Source organism: Drechmeria coniospora, chromosome 03 (genome assembly GCF_001625195.1).
Source record: "Drechmeria coniospora strain ARSEF 6962 chromosome 03, whole genome shotgun sequence".
NCBI classification, from domain to species: Eukaryota; Fungi; Ascomycota; class Sordariomycetes; order Hypocreales; family Ophiocordycipitaceae; genus Drechmeria; species Drechmeria coniospora.
The window spans coordinates 7,693,833-7,708,303 of NC_054391.1; the positions used below are offsets into that span (position 1 = coordinate 7,693,833).

At 39.3% G+C, this 14,471-nt stretch overlaps 2 protein-coding genes across 2 annotated transcripts; both read right to left on the minus strand.

The window, feature by feature from the left end:
* Positions 1-104: 104 nt before the first annotated feature.
* Positions 105-2,895, minus strand: DCS_07874 (Armadillo-type fold protein; the record flags this gene model as incomplete). Its single annotated transcript, XM_040805157.1, has 5 exons — positions 105-189; positions 257-537; positions 623-801; positions 884-2,633; positions 2,698-2,895. The coding sequence occupies 5 exons, from the start codon at positions 2,893-2,895 to the stop codon at positions 105-107; spliced, it is 2,493 nt and encodes an 830-aa protein (XP_040655261.1).
* A 1,206-nt stretch (positions 2,896-4,101) lies between these two features.
* On the minus strand, positions 4,102-4,846 carry DCS_07875 (tryptophanyl-tRNA synthetase; the record flags this gene model as incomplete). Its single annotated transcript, XM_040805158.1, has 2 exons — positions 4,102-4,758; positions 4,817-4,846. The coding sequence occupies 2 exons, from the start codon at positions 4,844-4,846 to the stop codon at positions 4,102-4,104; spliced, it is 687 nt and encodes a 228-aa protein (XP_040655262.1).
* Between the last annotated feature and the right edge of the window lie 9,625 nt (positions 4,847-14,471).

Sequence of the window (14,471 nt, forward strand, 5' to 3'; positions counted from 1 at the left end):
CATTGGAATTATAGATGAAGGATGAGTTATCAACCAGTCAGTTGCCGCCCTATTCCATCGTTTTACGGGTTTGACATGTCCCAGGCAGGTGAAGTAACCACCATCTATGTAATGTAGGCGAAATTGCTACCCCTAGCTAAGAGCCAGAAATCTCGAATCACTTGGTTCGTGGCTCGCTGACCCCTTAGACTATCATTGTTAAGTTGCTTTGTCAGCTAGAGATCCGGGATCAACATGTTCCAGAATACCAACTTACCTAATAACCCGTTCCACAAATAAAGCCTTCTGTTCCGGGCTAATCTTATCACTCGGGAATGATGGATGTCCAAGTCCAGACTGGAGCCACTCCTTTGCACCGGTATAGCGAATCACCAACTTCTTCACGGGTTCGCTGAGCTTGTCCAGCTCACTCCTTGAAGCGTTGCCACCAATATTTTTCGATAAACTCAGGACCAATGGCGGTCCCAGGGTTTTCATGGAGGTTTTGACGGCTTGTTGCAAAGATTCGTCATCGCTGTCAAGGCTCACAAATGTAGACTCCATGCTGGTTAGCTTCATCACCAAAACTGTGTGAGATGTGAAACATGGTGAAACAGCAGTGTGAAAATGAAATTGGGCATACCCAGAAATCCGCAGCAGCCCCCTTTGGCAACGGTTCTTTACCATCAAGCACTCGTAGAGTGAACGGCATGAAATACTCAACCGCAAGCGCTAGCTCTGGGCGGAGTATAGTGACTGGTTCCGTGGTCAATAGTGTTGTCGCAAACTCGATGCCATTCTGCGTAAGTTCGGGGTCGGACTCTGGTCCTGATTTAGTATCTTCATTTGTTCAGCAACTGCCAATTTACTGCAATCAAAGCACCGCATTATGAAGCATCCATACCTTGAAGTTCTTTGAGTAACCCGACAACCCAAAGAAACAAATTGGAAAAATAATCAAATCTGGTTCGCAACTGGCGGCAATGCAGCGAGCTTGTAAAGGAGCAGGCTGTGCCGACAAGCAGACCAATCCTTGTCGTGACTGAAGTGTGACTGGCAAGGTAACCGGCCACCATATCTGGATCAAGAACAAATGGGCCAGGTTCGGTCTCGGAGAATCCACAGCGAAGAACGCCACTGATCAGCTCTATTGTCTCGGGATTTTGTCCAAAGATGCTCTCCAGTTTACGTATCACATGAATGATATGGCTGTGCACCAATTGATATAAACCGTCTTGCGCCCCCCGCTGGCTGTTGCCGGCGTTGAGGTCTATTGTGCCATCAGCAGGCGACTTAAAGCCCTTGCCAACACCGACAAGGCTCCTTAACGCCCTCTGGCCAATGTGAAACCCTGGCTGCTCGTTAATGTTGCCGTCAAGGCAACGAAGTCCCAAGCAGGGATGCTGGACTGGGTTTGTGGAAGCAACAAGCTCGCAAGCATGATGTACGTCGTTCTGAACAAAACCCAATATTTTGACACAAGCGCTCTGCTTCAGGAGGGGGTCGGGGATCGCCTGCGCTACGCAGGCAATTGCATTCAAGACCTTTTCGCTAGAAATGCAATCAATGTGACCCCCGCAAGTTATCAAGCTGTACTTGTCCAAAAACTCGTGAATGTGTGGGTATAGATGATGGCGACAAGCTGAGCACAGTCGCAAAATTGATCTGGATGCGGAAGCCGCCATGGACTTCTCAAGAAGCAACGAAAACAAGAGTCGCAGGGCAGAAGTAAGATCAGCGACGTTTCTTTCAAAATAATCTGTGAAGTGCTCAATGAGTGACAGACAGGTCTGTCGCGTCCGGGAGGGGATAGTTCGGCGCAGTACGGAGGAGAGAGATAAGAAAACCTGCGCCAGGCCATCGTCAAACTGGTTATCATCACGACCACAGTCAGCTAGACCGCCGAGGCAGAATGCAGCAGCCTCAAGTCGCAGCCAGGCAGAACTTGACATTGCTTCTCGTGTCAGATTCACAAAGGTGGTAACCAGGCTTGGCCCAACAAGTGTGTATGCAGACTGTAGTAAGTCGACCACATCCTTTCTCGCATCGGCAAAGCCAACACGATCGGCGGAGTCCCACTGGTGGAATTCTTCAGACGGAGGGTACTCGATCTTCTGCCACGCGTTTGAGACCGCATCCCAAACGACGGACACGATCTTGCTCGGCATGGCTTGATTATCAACAAGGACAGAATCGGTCGCAGACTGTGCAAAAGTCGACCAAAACTCGACAGTGGGTACGAATATCGTGTCCTTGGCCACTGGATAACCCTTTGCAGCAAGCAAGCCGCACAAGATCAATAGGACATGCTGGGTTCGGCCATCCTCCTTGCGCAAGAGTGTCTCCATCTTGACCTCACCAAAGCCTAGCAGAAGTTGCCCAAATTGTATAGACTCAACCTCAAAGTCGCCTTGTAGTAGCTTCTGGTAGCGCTGTTGCGCCCAGTTTGTTGTAAAGAGATCCGCCAAATACTCGTAGTGTTCTTCGACCATGAGGGAGGGGTAGTTGGAAAGTATGTCCACAAGAAGTTCTGCCGATGCACTAAATAATTTGTCTTCGGTCAACGTTGAGAATACGGTCTCAACTAGAGGCCTTAGGGAGCCTGCCACATAGTTGTCTTGAGATGATACTCGCTGAGCAAACCCAACCCAGGGCTGCAGAAGACTTGCATCAGTAGAGGACTACTTTGGGGGGGGGGGGGGGGTAGGCGACTCGTACCTGCATGCACCGTATGGCGTCGTCGTGGGTTTGTGTAGAGAGAGCAGCGGCCATCAAAGATGCTGCATCAGAAACGTTTTGCAGAATGACATTATAGAGTCCAGCGCTACCAAGGTGAGAAAAAACACGATTGGATATGATGAGACGGAAAGCATACTTGCTTGAGACGTTCAAATCGACCCGGGCGACATCTTCCATAACACCTGTGACTACCCAGAGTGTTGCCTGGAGTTCCTCCGGTGCTAGTCTGCCAAGTTGATCGGATACATCCTGTGAGTTGTCGATGGTGAGGGGGGTGTTCGGCTTTCTTTCCAAGAGAAAGATGATGAGGTGGCGGATGTACCGCGGCCAGAGCTGATGGAAATGAAGAAAAAATGTAGCAATGGCAGAAGATAGCTTTCTGTATATAAGAGGGCCATAATCACAGCGTGGAGTCAGATACCAACCGACCAAGCGGTCAAGAAGCTTGGTAGCCTCTTCGTCGCTGAGAGATGAACTGCATTATAATTCAGCTATTGATTCGGCCGAGGGCGGCCGATGTTCGCTTGCCTTTCATTGTTAAGCTTGATGATGATAGTGAGGACACCAAAAAACCTGACCTCCTTGTCGGGCCGTTCGAGAAGCTGAGGAACCATTTCCCATGCTTGGGATGAGCTTTGAAACTGGGACAGCGTAGCTTGGGATGTGGCAATGACATTTGGTGGATTTCCCTGGTATAGGGAGAGAATCAACTAGAGGGCCTCGCTTTAGGTCCATAATCACTACATTGAGCAGGATGAGGTATTTAGGTTTGGGATACTAACTGATTCCACTTGGTCAAGCCTAAACTGGGGCAACTGGGTTTGCATCTTCGTCTCCTAGCTGAAAATGCTCATTGCTCACGTATGGTAGAGTCTGCGTGGGGACGGGATAGCAGAGAGCAATTACGAGGTAAGGGTGGCTTCAGTCGCAGAGAGTTCAAAGGGCGATACAGTAGGCGAAGCGACGTGAAGCATCTTAATTCATCAATTTCTTTCTTGGGTACGTATCTTTCTTTGGTGGGGGAGGGGCAGTCATGTTTTGGGCCACCAACCGCTTGGTAGCTGCAATTGCAGCATGAATATCCGTTGGCGTTCCATCAGCATAATACAGGATCCTACAGTACATGCCATTCTCCATGACATGCATGAAACGGAGTACAGGGTGCAGCAACCCAGCATGTACGGGTTGGTAGTGAGTGTGGGAGTCTCCAACAGACAATCGCAAGGTGGCCGCAGCAGGCTTCTCTTCAACCAAGTAGGTGTTTTTTTCTACTTCCGTTCAACCAGCCTAGCTCATGCATGGGATCAATCAATTGGCACAGCACAGTGCATGATATCATCATCATATGAGCACATGTGCATATCGTGAGCTGACCGAGTGTGTTTACTTGTTCGGCGCCTGTGGCTGCCTCAACCCGGCAGCGTCCTGGACACGACGGGTATTGAGCAGATCCTCCATCAAATCTCTCCTACCAATGTCTTTCATTTGCCCCAGGTGAGCCCAAGATGAGCTAAGATCCTGCACCTGGCTCTCGGAAAGATTGAGCGAATGACCTGCATCCGTCTCATTGAATTCCCAAAAGTTAGCTTTCATTCCCACGCCATAGTATTGGTGCTTCCTTAGATAGGCCAGCCACAATTGCACAGTTTCTGGATTCCCATCTTTGATCTGAATCATACGCCGTAACGTAACACGTTCAAAGTTTTCCTGTGATTTCTTAAAGATAAAATGACTGCGCGGAACAGTCCATCGCTCGGTAATTCGTGGGAGTGGCACGGGTCCATACGAGGGTAGGCCAAGGTAGTATGCGGCTCGGAGGGCGAAATCGGCGAAAAACTCAAGTGGCTGAATGCTGAACGAACGTAGCTGTAGGTCGCACGAAGGAATCCCAAATTCAGCCTCACGCTTCAGTGGCTTGAGATGGAGCGCTTGAAGGGATCGTGGGCGTCGCAGCTGGTGTTCGCAGTCGGCCACAGAAGTAGCATCCGTGGACAAAAATCGCTTCGGAAGAGTGGCGGTTTCTGAAAGCCTGTTGAAAATCTGAAAATTAAACCTGAAGCCATGGAGCAAGTTGTTGATAAATATACTGGGAACGTACGAAGTGGCTAGAATCCGCGTTGCGGTCCATGATGCAGCGACCTGAAATAATAATATGTTAGCACTCTTCATTCAACCTGTGATTAATACCAGCCGATTGACGAACACGAGGACACACAAGTGGCCTAGTATATAGGCGAAACATTCTGTTGGTACCAGTGCATGAGCTCTGGGTATCGTATGGAAATGGTGGTTGAAGGAGAGAAAACGCCTGGGTAGGAAAAGTTACCCGTGCTACGCCTCACCACCGATAGCCAGTGCTCCCCAGCGAACCAGGCACCCTAGGGGACGAGGTACTTTTATACAACTTCGAATTCAACCGCGCTTTATAGTACGAAGACCGCCCTTTCTATTACAGACCTATTAATATTCTAATACTCTTTTACTGCACTATTTTGATACTATTTTATAGTCTTAATAAATACTATTTTTCTATTATATATAATTTCTTACTTAAAGTTATACCTACTAATAGCCTTACTAAAGCTCTTACTACTATCTTAGCCTACTAAGTCTCTAAGGAATCCCTATTTAGTATTAGTTATACTAGCTAAATAGAAGGGGTATTAAAATACTATAATTTATTTTTATAAGACTACCTAAATAGAATACTATTATAATAGTACTACTACTTGTACTCTTTTTTTAGTTTACTCTATACTCTTTATTATATAATATGCAGACTACCTATATATATAGCCTTTTCCTCCTTGTACTTACTGTTTTCTTTCTTTTTTCTTCCTTTTTAATTCGAAAATTCTATAGTCTTTATATATACTACCTTCTTACTAGTCCGTATTGTAATAGTAGTTGTGACGATATCGTATATCGTACTCTTCTTCTGGCCTACCCTACACTCTTCATCACGTGATGCGCGGACCACCTATGTATATGGCCCCTTCCTCCCCGCACTCACTGTTTTCCTTCTCTTTTCTTCTTCCTTAGTTCGAAAATTCTATAGTCTTTGCACATACTGCCTTCCTGCTAGTCAGCATCGTAACAGTAGTAACTACTAATTATACTACTATTAGTCTAAAAATACTATAATATACTATAAGTATAAGTAAGTATATTAAGTTAAAATATAGTATTTAATATACTATTTCTTTATACTATAATTTAGAGTAATTAGTAATAGTACTACTACTAGCTAACTTACTATTACTATATAACCTATATATATAATAATTAGTTAATTACTTAAGCTAATTAATTAAAATACTAATTACTATTCTCTTAACTACTACTAGTAATTACTAACTAATAGTACTAGTATTAGCTATTTTTAACTATAATATAATAACTATTTAATATGTTATTTATATTATAGTATTAGTCTTAGCCTAATACAGGATATAAGACAAAATAAGACAACGGACCTACTTAAAAACATATATAAACTAAAAGCCCTATTATAATATTACGCTTTACCTAATAGAGCTATATCCTAGGATAGAGTTACGTACTATTGTATGTAACTTGTACCCTATAACTAAGTAGGTATTGGAGTATAAGTACTCTAATGCCTTATACTTAAAGTTAGAGTTCTGTAGATTTCTCAATAACTATTTCCGACTACTAAATACTAGTAGTACTAGTAACTCTATAATAAGCCCTAATTAATAAGTAGTTTTCCCTTCTTTAAGTCTTTTAATAAATATTATTAAGATTTATAAAGTAGCTACTTAGTAACTTTGTAATAATTTACTATATAACTAAATAGGTAACTTATATTATAGTATTAGGCTTAGCCTAATATATATTATGGGGTTAATAACTTACTGCTTTAGGACTCTTAATATTATAGTATTAGGCTGAGCCTAATATAAAATATACAATAAAAGGACTAATAAACCTACTAAAGGAATATATATAAACTAAAAGCCCTAACTATTAAGTAGTTTTCCCTTTTTTAAGTCTTTTAATAAAAATTACTAAGAGTCTTAAAGCAGTTACTTAGTAACTTTGTAATACTTAATAATACTTATTAAAAGACTTAAAGAAGGAAAATCTACTTATTAGTTAGGGCTTTTAGTTTATATATATTCTTCTAGTAAGTCTATTAGTCCTTTTATCTTATATCATATATTAGGCTAAGCCAAATACTATAATAATATAGGATATAAGATAAAGGGACCTAATAGACCTACTTAGGAGTATATAAAACTAAAGCCCTAATTAATAAGTAGTTTTCTTATTCTTTAAGTCTATTAATAAATATTATTAAGATTTCTAAAGTAATTACTTAGTAATTCTATAAGTTAGCCCCCTCTAAAACGGGTATACTCTAAGGCGGGTACCCTATTTAGCTCTTTTATATAAATTAACTTACTATTTTATAACTGTATTTTTTGGTATAATTTAACTATAATTTTTAAGATAAATAGGGAAATACCTCTTAGAATAAAGAGGTAAAATGGGAAGGGTGCGCAATAGAAGTTTAATTATACGGACTATCCAAAATAGATATCAATTAAGGCTGTTAGTAACAGTACGAAGTACACTAGTTAGTAACTAGGCAAGAAATACAGATTTAAATAAGTTAAACAGTAGTACTAAGGGATAATTTAAAAAGAAAGACTATTGTATTTCTTATACTTACTTACGTATGTATATATATGTATTTTCAGTATATGTATTCTTATGCGTACTTGTTCTATCCTAACTATTTAAGAGTATAGGAAAGGGAGGACTATTTTATACCTAAGAGGTAGTACCTTAATTAGTACAATATATATGTATTGGAATTCTATCTAATTCTATATAATGTATCTCTAAACAATTTGCTTATATTTAATGCAGTTCTAAATAATTTAGTTAAGTTATACTATAAGTTATATAGTTAGTGTATGCGATTAGTAAACTTAGTTAGTATTAGTATTCGGTCGTAATAGTACAGTAGGAGTACTGCAGTAGTCGAGTGGGCCAGTAGTAGTACTACTAATAAGCAGTTAGGTGGGTCCTACTGTATAATAGTAGTACTATTAGCGGGTAACTACTAGTAGTAGTTAGGAGCGCGTTAATTAATGGCCCGATTAATAATCTTACTTAGTTAACTAAGTACTACTTATACAGGATGCGTAATAGTAGTAAATTAGCTAGGTAGTAGTACTGCTATTAGTAATACTAAGTCTAAGCGAGGAGAATTTATATAGTAAGTATTACGAAGCTAACTAGTAGGAAGGCAGTATGCGCAAAGACTATAGAATTTTCGAACTAAGGAGGAAGAAAAGAGACAGAAAACAATAAGGGCGGAGAGGAAGGGCCTATATACCCAGACGGTCCGCGCGTTACGTAATAGAGAGTGTAGGGTAGGCTAGGAAGAGAATACGATATATAATATCGTTACAGTAAGTACAATTCGTTAACTCGATATACTACTTATACGTATAGTATAGTAGTAGTATATTAGTAAGTAGTAGTACTACTGCTTGGTATTGTAAATAGTAATATATAGGATAGTATCCTATTTAGGTAGTCTTACTAGTATAAATACTAGTAATTTTAATACCCCCTTTATTTAGCTAGTAAGAGTACTACTAAATAGGAATCCTTTAAAGACTTCGTAGGCTAAGGTATTATTAGAAGAGATTAGTAATAAGGGCCTTAGTAAGACTATTAGTAGGTATTAACTTAGTATTGAGATAGCTAATTTTAGCTAAGCTGCTTATTGCTTTTTGCTAAATGTATTAAAATTAAAGTAAGGTATACTTAGTATAAAAATACTAATTTAGGTTATTAGCATTAGAAATAGATCTACTATTATTATATAGAAGTAGAATAGGTTTTTAAAGACTTTTACCTATTTTTATAAATAGACTATTTAGCTATTTAAGTTTCTGAATTTCTTTTAATAGGGTATTGGATTTTACCTCTATAATTAAAAGAGTAATAATACTTACTCTTTTTGACTTTTAGTAGATTAGTCTACCTACTAGGGTAAAGAGGTACCTATAGGTAGACTTATGTTACGGAGTCGCTAGGCGACTGCTCTAGGACTCTAAATGATGTTTATTAAAAGACTTGAAGGATAGGAAAACTACTTGGCAACTAGGGCTTCTAGTTATATGCGTTCCTCCTAGTGGGTCCCTTGGTTCCCTCCGTTCTCCTATATCGGGCTAAGCCCGATACTATAACAACTTAGAAGAATTTAAGTTACCTATAAAGTTATTATTTAAAAATCCAAATAGATTAGGTACTAGGGACTTAGACTAATAGTAAATAGCTAGGTTAATAGTCCCTTTTAGATATTAAAGAAGGTTCTTACCGATTAATAATTATAGACTAGTAGCCTAATATATATACCGAGATAGCTATTAAATTACAGAGGTTATATTTAGTCGGGTTAATAGTATTAGGTATATTAGAGTCCTAACTATTTATTAGTATATTAGTAAGTTAATTACAGGTAAGGGAGGAAGAGGTTTTATTATAGCTTATTTAAGTATACCTAGCTATAATAGTATTACTACTGCCTTAGCCCCCTTTAGCCTAAATTAAGATAGTACTTCTTTAATATACCCCTTTTAACTAAGAGTAATACCCTTAGTCGTTCGGTTAATTTATATACCTAAGAAGAATATAGCCTACTTATAATCTTTAATTAGGTAAACCTTATATAGTTTTTCTTAAAAATAAAAGGGGAAATACCTCTTGGAATAAAGGGGTAAAATAGGAAGGGTACGCAATAGAAGTTCAGTTGTACGGACTATCCAAAATGGATATCAATTAAGGCTGTTAGTAACAGCAGAAAGTACACCAGTTAGTAACTAGGCAAGAAATACAGATTTGAATAAGTCAAATAGTAGTGCTAAGGGACAATTCAAAAAAAAAAAAAAGACTATTGTATTTCTTATAGTTACTTACGCGCATGCATGTGTATTTACAGTGTGTATATCTTGCGTGCGTGTATTCTATCCTAACTATCTAAGAGTATAGGAAAGGGAGGACTATTTTATACCTAAGAGGTAGTACCTTAATTAGTGCAATGTATATGTATTGGAATTCTGTCTGATTCCATACAATGCATCTCCGAACAATCTGCTTGCATTTAATGCAGCTCCAAATACTCTGGTTAAGTTATACTGCTAGTTGGTTGCAACTAGTAGGGTTGATCAGTATTAGGGTTCGGTCGCGACAGTATAACTGTTAAAATACTGGTATTTATACTAGTAAGACTACCTAAATAGGATACTATCCTATTAGTATTAGTACTAGTACTACTAGTACGGATGCTATACTATACTGCGAGTATTAGTAAGCATATTGAGTTGACTAATAGTATACAACATACTACTTCTCCGAACCATAACTCGGAGCGACGCACGGTAGTACTACTACCGATCAACTCACTACTGCAATATGACCCATACATATGGTAGCCAGTCGACCACTAGAGCTAATTAATCGGTACGACAATTGCTGCTCTCCCAATCGCTACTAGCGCTTGCCAGCCTACAATACTAACTTGGGCCGGACCACCCATTCATTATATAATGGAATTAGTCAAGCTAATGACTAAAACAATCCATCCAACCTTATAACGGAAGCAGTTAACTAACGAGTAACTAAAACAGTTATCTAACTGTATAATAGTTTTAGCCATTTAAGCTATAGTACGATAGCGCCTTTAATCTACGATAGAATCTCCGATAAAGCCGTTATTGGGGATTGTTCTGTAGATATAAATAGCCTCTCTTTTCCTGTACTGTAGCTAGAAGAAATAATTACATTCGTTTGTATAATTTGGTACTACCAATTGTATACTCTTGCCCAGTTACTAACTGGTACTTCCCTTATTGCTGTTACTAACAGTATAATTGATTTACTAGTCCGTGCGATATACTTTTACTATCCCCTGCTCTTACGTATTAATTGCAAAGAGGTTATAAGCCCGGAAGGACTACAATCAATCCCCTAGAATTAATCTGTGCGACTTACTAAGTCGCCTACCAGTACTACTGGTAAATCGTACAAGAACGACTATTGTAACTTATTAAGTTACCTACTAGTACTACTAGTAACTTATAGTATAACTCAGGAACTTACTAAGTTACCTACTAGTACTACTGGTAACGATTAATTGACTTCTGTAACCTACTAGTACTACTAGTAACTTATGGTCTAACTCAGGAACTTACTAAGTTACCTACCAGTACTACTGGTAACAATTGATTGACTTCTGTGACCTACTAGTACTACTAGTAATTCTTAGTCGAACTCTGTAACCTACTAAGTTACCTACCAGTACTACTGGTAACGCTTGGTTGTCTCCAAGCTACGGCTCCTCTTCCTACTAGTACTACTAGTAGGAGACCTAACTGCTAGTATTACTAGCTAGGTAAGTAAGGTAAGACTAGAATCTAGTTACGAACTAGAAAATAGATCCCAATAACCAAGGTCAGAAGACCAACCTATTGGAAATTGAAAAACATCTACGGGAATAACAAACGCAAATCGACAAACTGCTACAGTAACTCAATACTATTATCCTAAGGATACAAGAACGACTAGATTTAATAAAGTCTACCCTTAGTACTAGTACTAGTCTCAACAGGGTAGAGGAAGGCTATTCTAACTATACGCTAAATAAAAAGGCATTTAACTTCCCTAAATATGCAAAACTTAAAGGTACTAAGAACTATAAGTCTTAAAATGAAAAGGGGAAATACCTCTTGGAATAAAGGGGTAAAATAGGAAGGGTGCGCAGTGGAAGTTCAGTTGCACGGACTATCCAAAATGGATATCAATCGATGCTGTTAGTAACAGCAGGAAGTGCACCAGTTAGTAACTGGGCAGGGAATACAGATTTGAACAAGTCAAATAGTAGTGCCAAGGGATAATTCAGAAAAGAAAGACTGTTGTGTTTCTTGTGCTTGCTTGCGCGCGTATGTGTGTGTTCAGCGTGTGCATCTTGTGTGTTATCCTAACTATCTAAGAGTGTAGGAAAGGGAGGACCATTTTATACCTAAGAGGTAGTACCTCAATCAGTGCAATGTGCATGTGTTGGAATTCTGTCTGATTCCATACAATGCGTCTCCGAACAATCTGCTTGCATTCAATGCAGCTCCAAATACTCTGGTTGAGTCATACTGCAAGTTGGTTGCAACTAGCAGGGTTGATCAGTATTAGGGTTCGGTCGCGACAGTACAGCAGCATTGCTGCAGTAGTCGAGCGGGCCAATAGTAGTACTACTAACACGCAACTGCTAGTTGCAGTTAGGTGGGTCCTCCAGCGCAACAGTAGTACTGTTGGCGGGCAACTACTAGTAGTAGTTGGGAGCGCGTTAATTAACGGCCCGATTAATGATCTTGCTTGGTCGACCAAGTACCACTTTGCACGTAACGTGCGACAGTAGTAAATTGGCTGGGCAGTAGTACTGCCATCAATTGTACCAAGTCGGAGCGAGGAGAATTTGCATAGCAAGTGCAATTCGTTAACTCGATATACTACCTGTACGTGCAGTACAGTGGTAGTATATGGGCAAGCAGTAGTACTGCTGCCTGGTGTTGCAAATGGCAACACATAGGATAGTATCCTATTTGGGTAGTCTTACTAGTATAAATACCAGTAATTTTAACAATAAGCTATAGGAGCAATCCCTAGCAATATACCTTTAAGCCCTTAATCTGGAAGGTTTTTTGGATAAACCTTTAATAGCATTTAGTTTTTTAGGTAGGAATTAAGCCAATTTACTTATACTACTACGGGATAGCTGTTCGAAAGAAATCTTAGCATTAACTGCTTATATTAAAAATCCAACTTAAATTTATCTATTATTGAAGAAGCACTACTGCAAAGGCTACAAAGCTAAGCGCTCTAACCTATATAAGGCCTACTATAGTCTTACATTTAAGGGGTATAAAGGAATACTTAATGCATTTAATACTAAATTCAATAGTCAACTTACCAGGCTATTACTAGCTAGAGCAATAATTAATCCATTAGACCAGACTAATTATTACCTTATATCTATTGAACCTGTATTTCTACATTGGGTAGCTATTTAGGAAAATAACCTTATATCTTCTAAAGTACTAGGACTCCAATCGGATATCTTTAACCTACAATATCTTCTAGCTAACCTAATAAAAGAAAATCGAAACTCTAGTACTACTAGAACGAATACATTTAGTTACTAGACATCTCAAGGACCTAAGAAAAAGAAGAAGGGAAATAAGTTTAATAAATCTAACCAATTGAGTTAACCCAATAAATTAATTTAATCTAAGAAACTAAATAAATCCAACCAATTAACCAAGCAACCAAAGAATACTACTAGTTTCCTAGTTAGTAACTACAGCCTAACTGTTAGCTGTATGGACTTACCTAATTCCCACTAAGAATCAGATACTAATTCTATATAAGAATTGGAGATATTACCTAACTTAGATAATATCGGTACACTATATAGTGTTACTAATACTAATATATACAATTAGGGCTTAATCTATAATACTGGCTCGACCTGCTATTTAGTAAACAATCGGTCTAAGTTTTTAAATTTCCGACTAATTGCAAAATCCTAGTCAAAACCAATTACAACTAGAGGTAGTCCTATCTACCCTAGTGGAATTGGGAATATAGAATTTACAGTATTAATTAATACTAACCCACTAACCTATAGTACACTTACACTAAAGGAGGTACTATATATTCCGAAGCTGGAAGTCAATATTATTAGTAGGATATATTACTACGGATTAGGGGGAATACTTATTAAGGAATCCCTATATAACTCAAACCGTGTTATGATATTAGGCTTTGCCTAATAGAGCTATGTCCTAGGATAGAGCCACATGCTACCGTACGTAACTCGTATCCTATAACTAAGCAGGCATTGGAGTATAAGTACTCCAATGCCTAGTACCTTAAGTTAGTGTTCCGTAGGTTTCTTAACAACTATTTCCGACCACTAGATACTGGCAGTACTAGTGACTCCATAACAAACCGAAAAGTATACGGCCTACTAAACTTCCAAAGGCACGGCTTCTTCCTACAATAAGAAGGTCTAGATACACCTACCTTAAATAAGTCGGATTCAGCCTACTTCTGCTACTATAGCAGTTACGGAATTGTAGTAGAAATTCCTATGCAACAACCTTCCTAGGCCAACGAGGCAGAAGACTATACGATACCTAGATCGGTGCCTAGGTCGGCACCTAGATCGGTACCTAGGTCGGTACCTAGATTGGTGCCTAAGTCGGTACCTAGTCCGGTACTAAGACCGGGACCTAGACCAAGACCAGGTCCTAGCCCAACTATTAGTTCGGCTAGTATAAGGGACCTTACTAAGGCTACCTTATATAAAGACCCTATAGAGGACCCAGTCCCTATAGAGGCAACAGACCTACTAGTAGCCCTAACTACTAGTACTAAGGAACAGGCTATTCCGACTACCAGTACGGAATCCAGCAACTAGTCTTACTAAAGACTATTGCAATAAGCAGGCATTTGGCACATACGACTAGGATATATTAGTTTGCTACTTTTGAAAAAGACTAGTAAAATTACCAGTAGGCTGCCTAACTTTACATCTATTAAGGTTACCGACTTCTAATACATTGCTTGTATACGGGCAAAATCCATAAGACGCCAGTTAAGGGAACTAATTAAGGACCCAGACTATGCACTTAACTTAATCGAAGGGGATATAT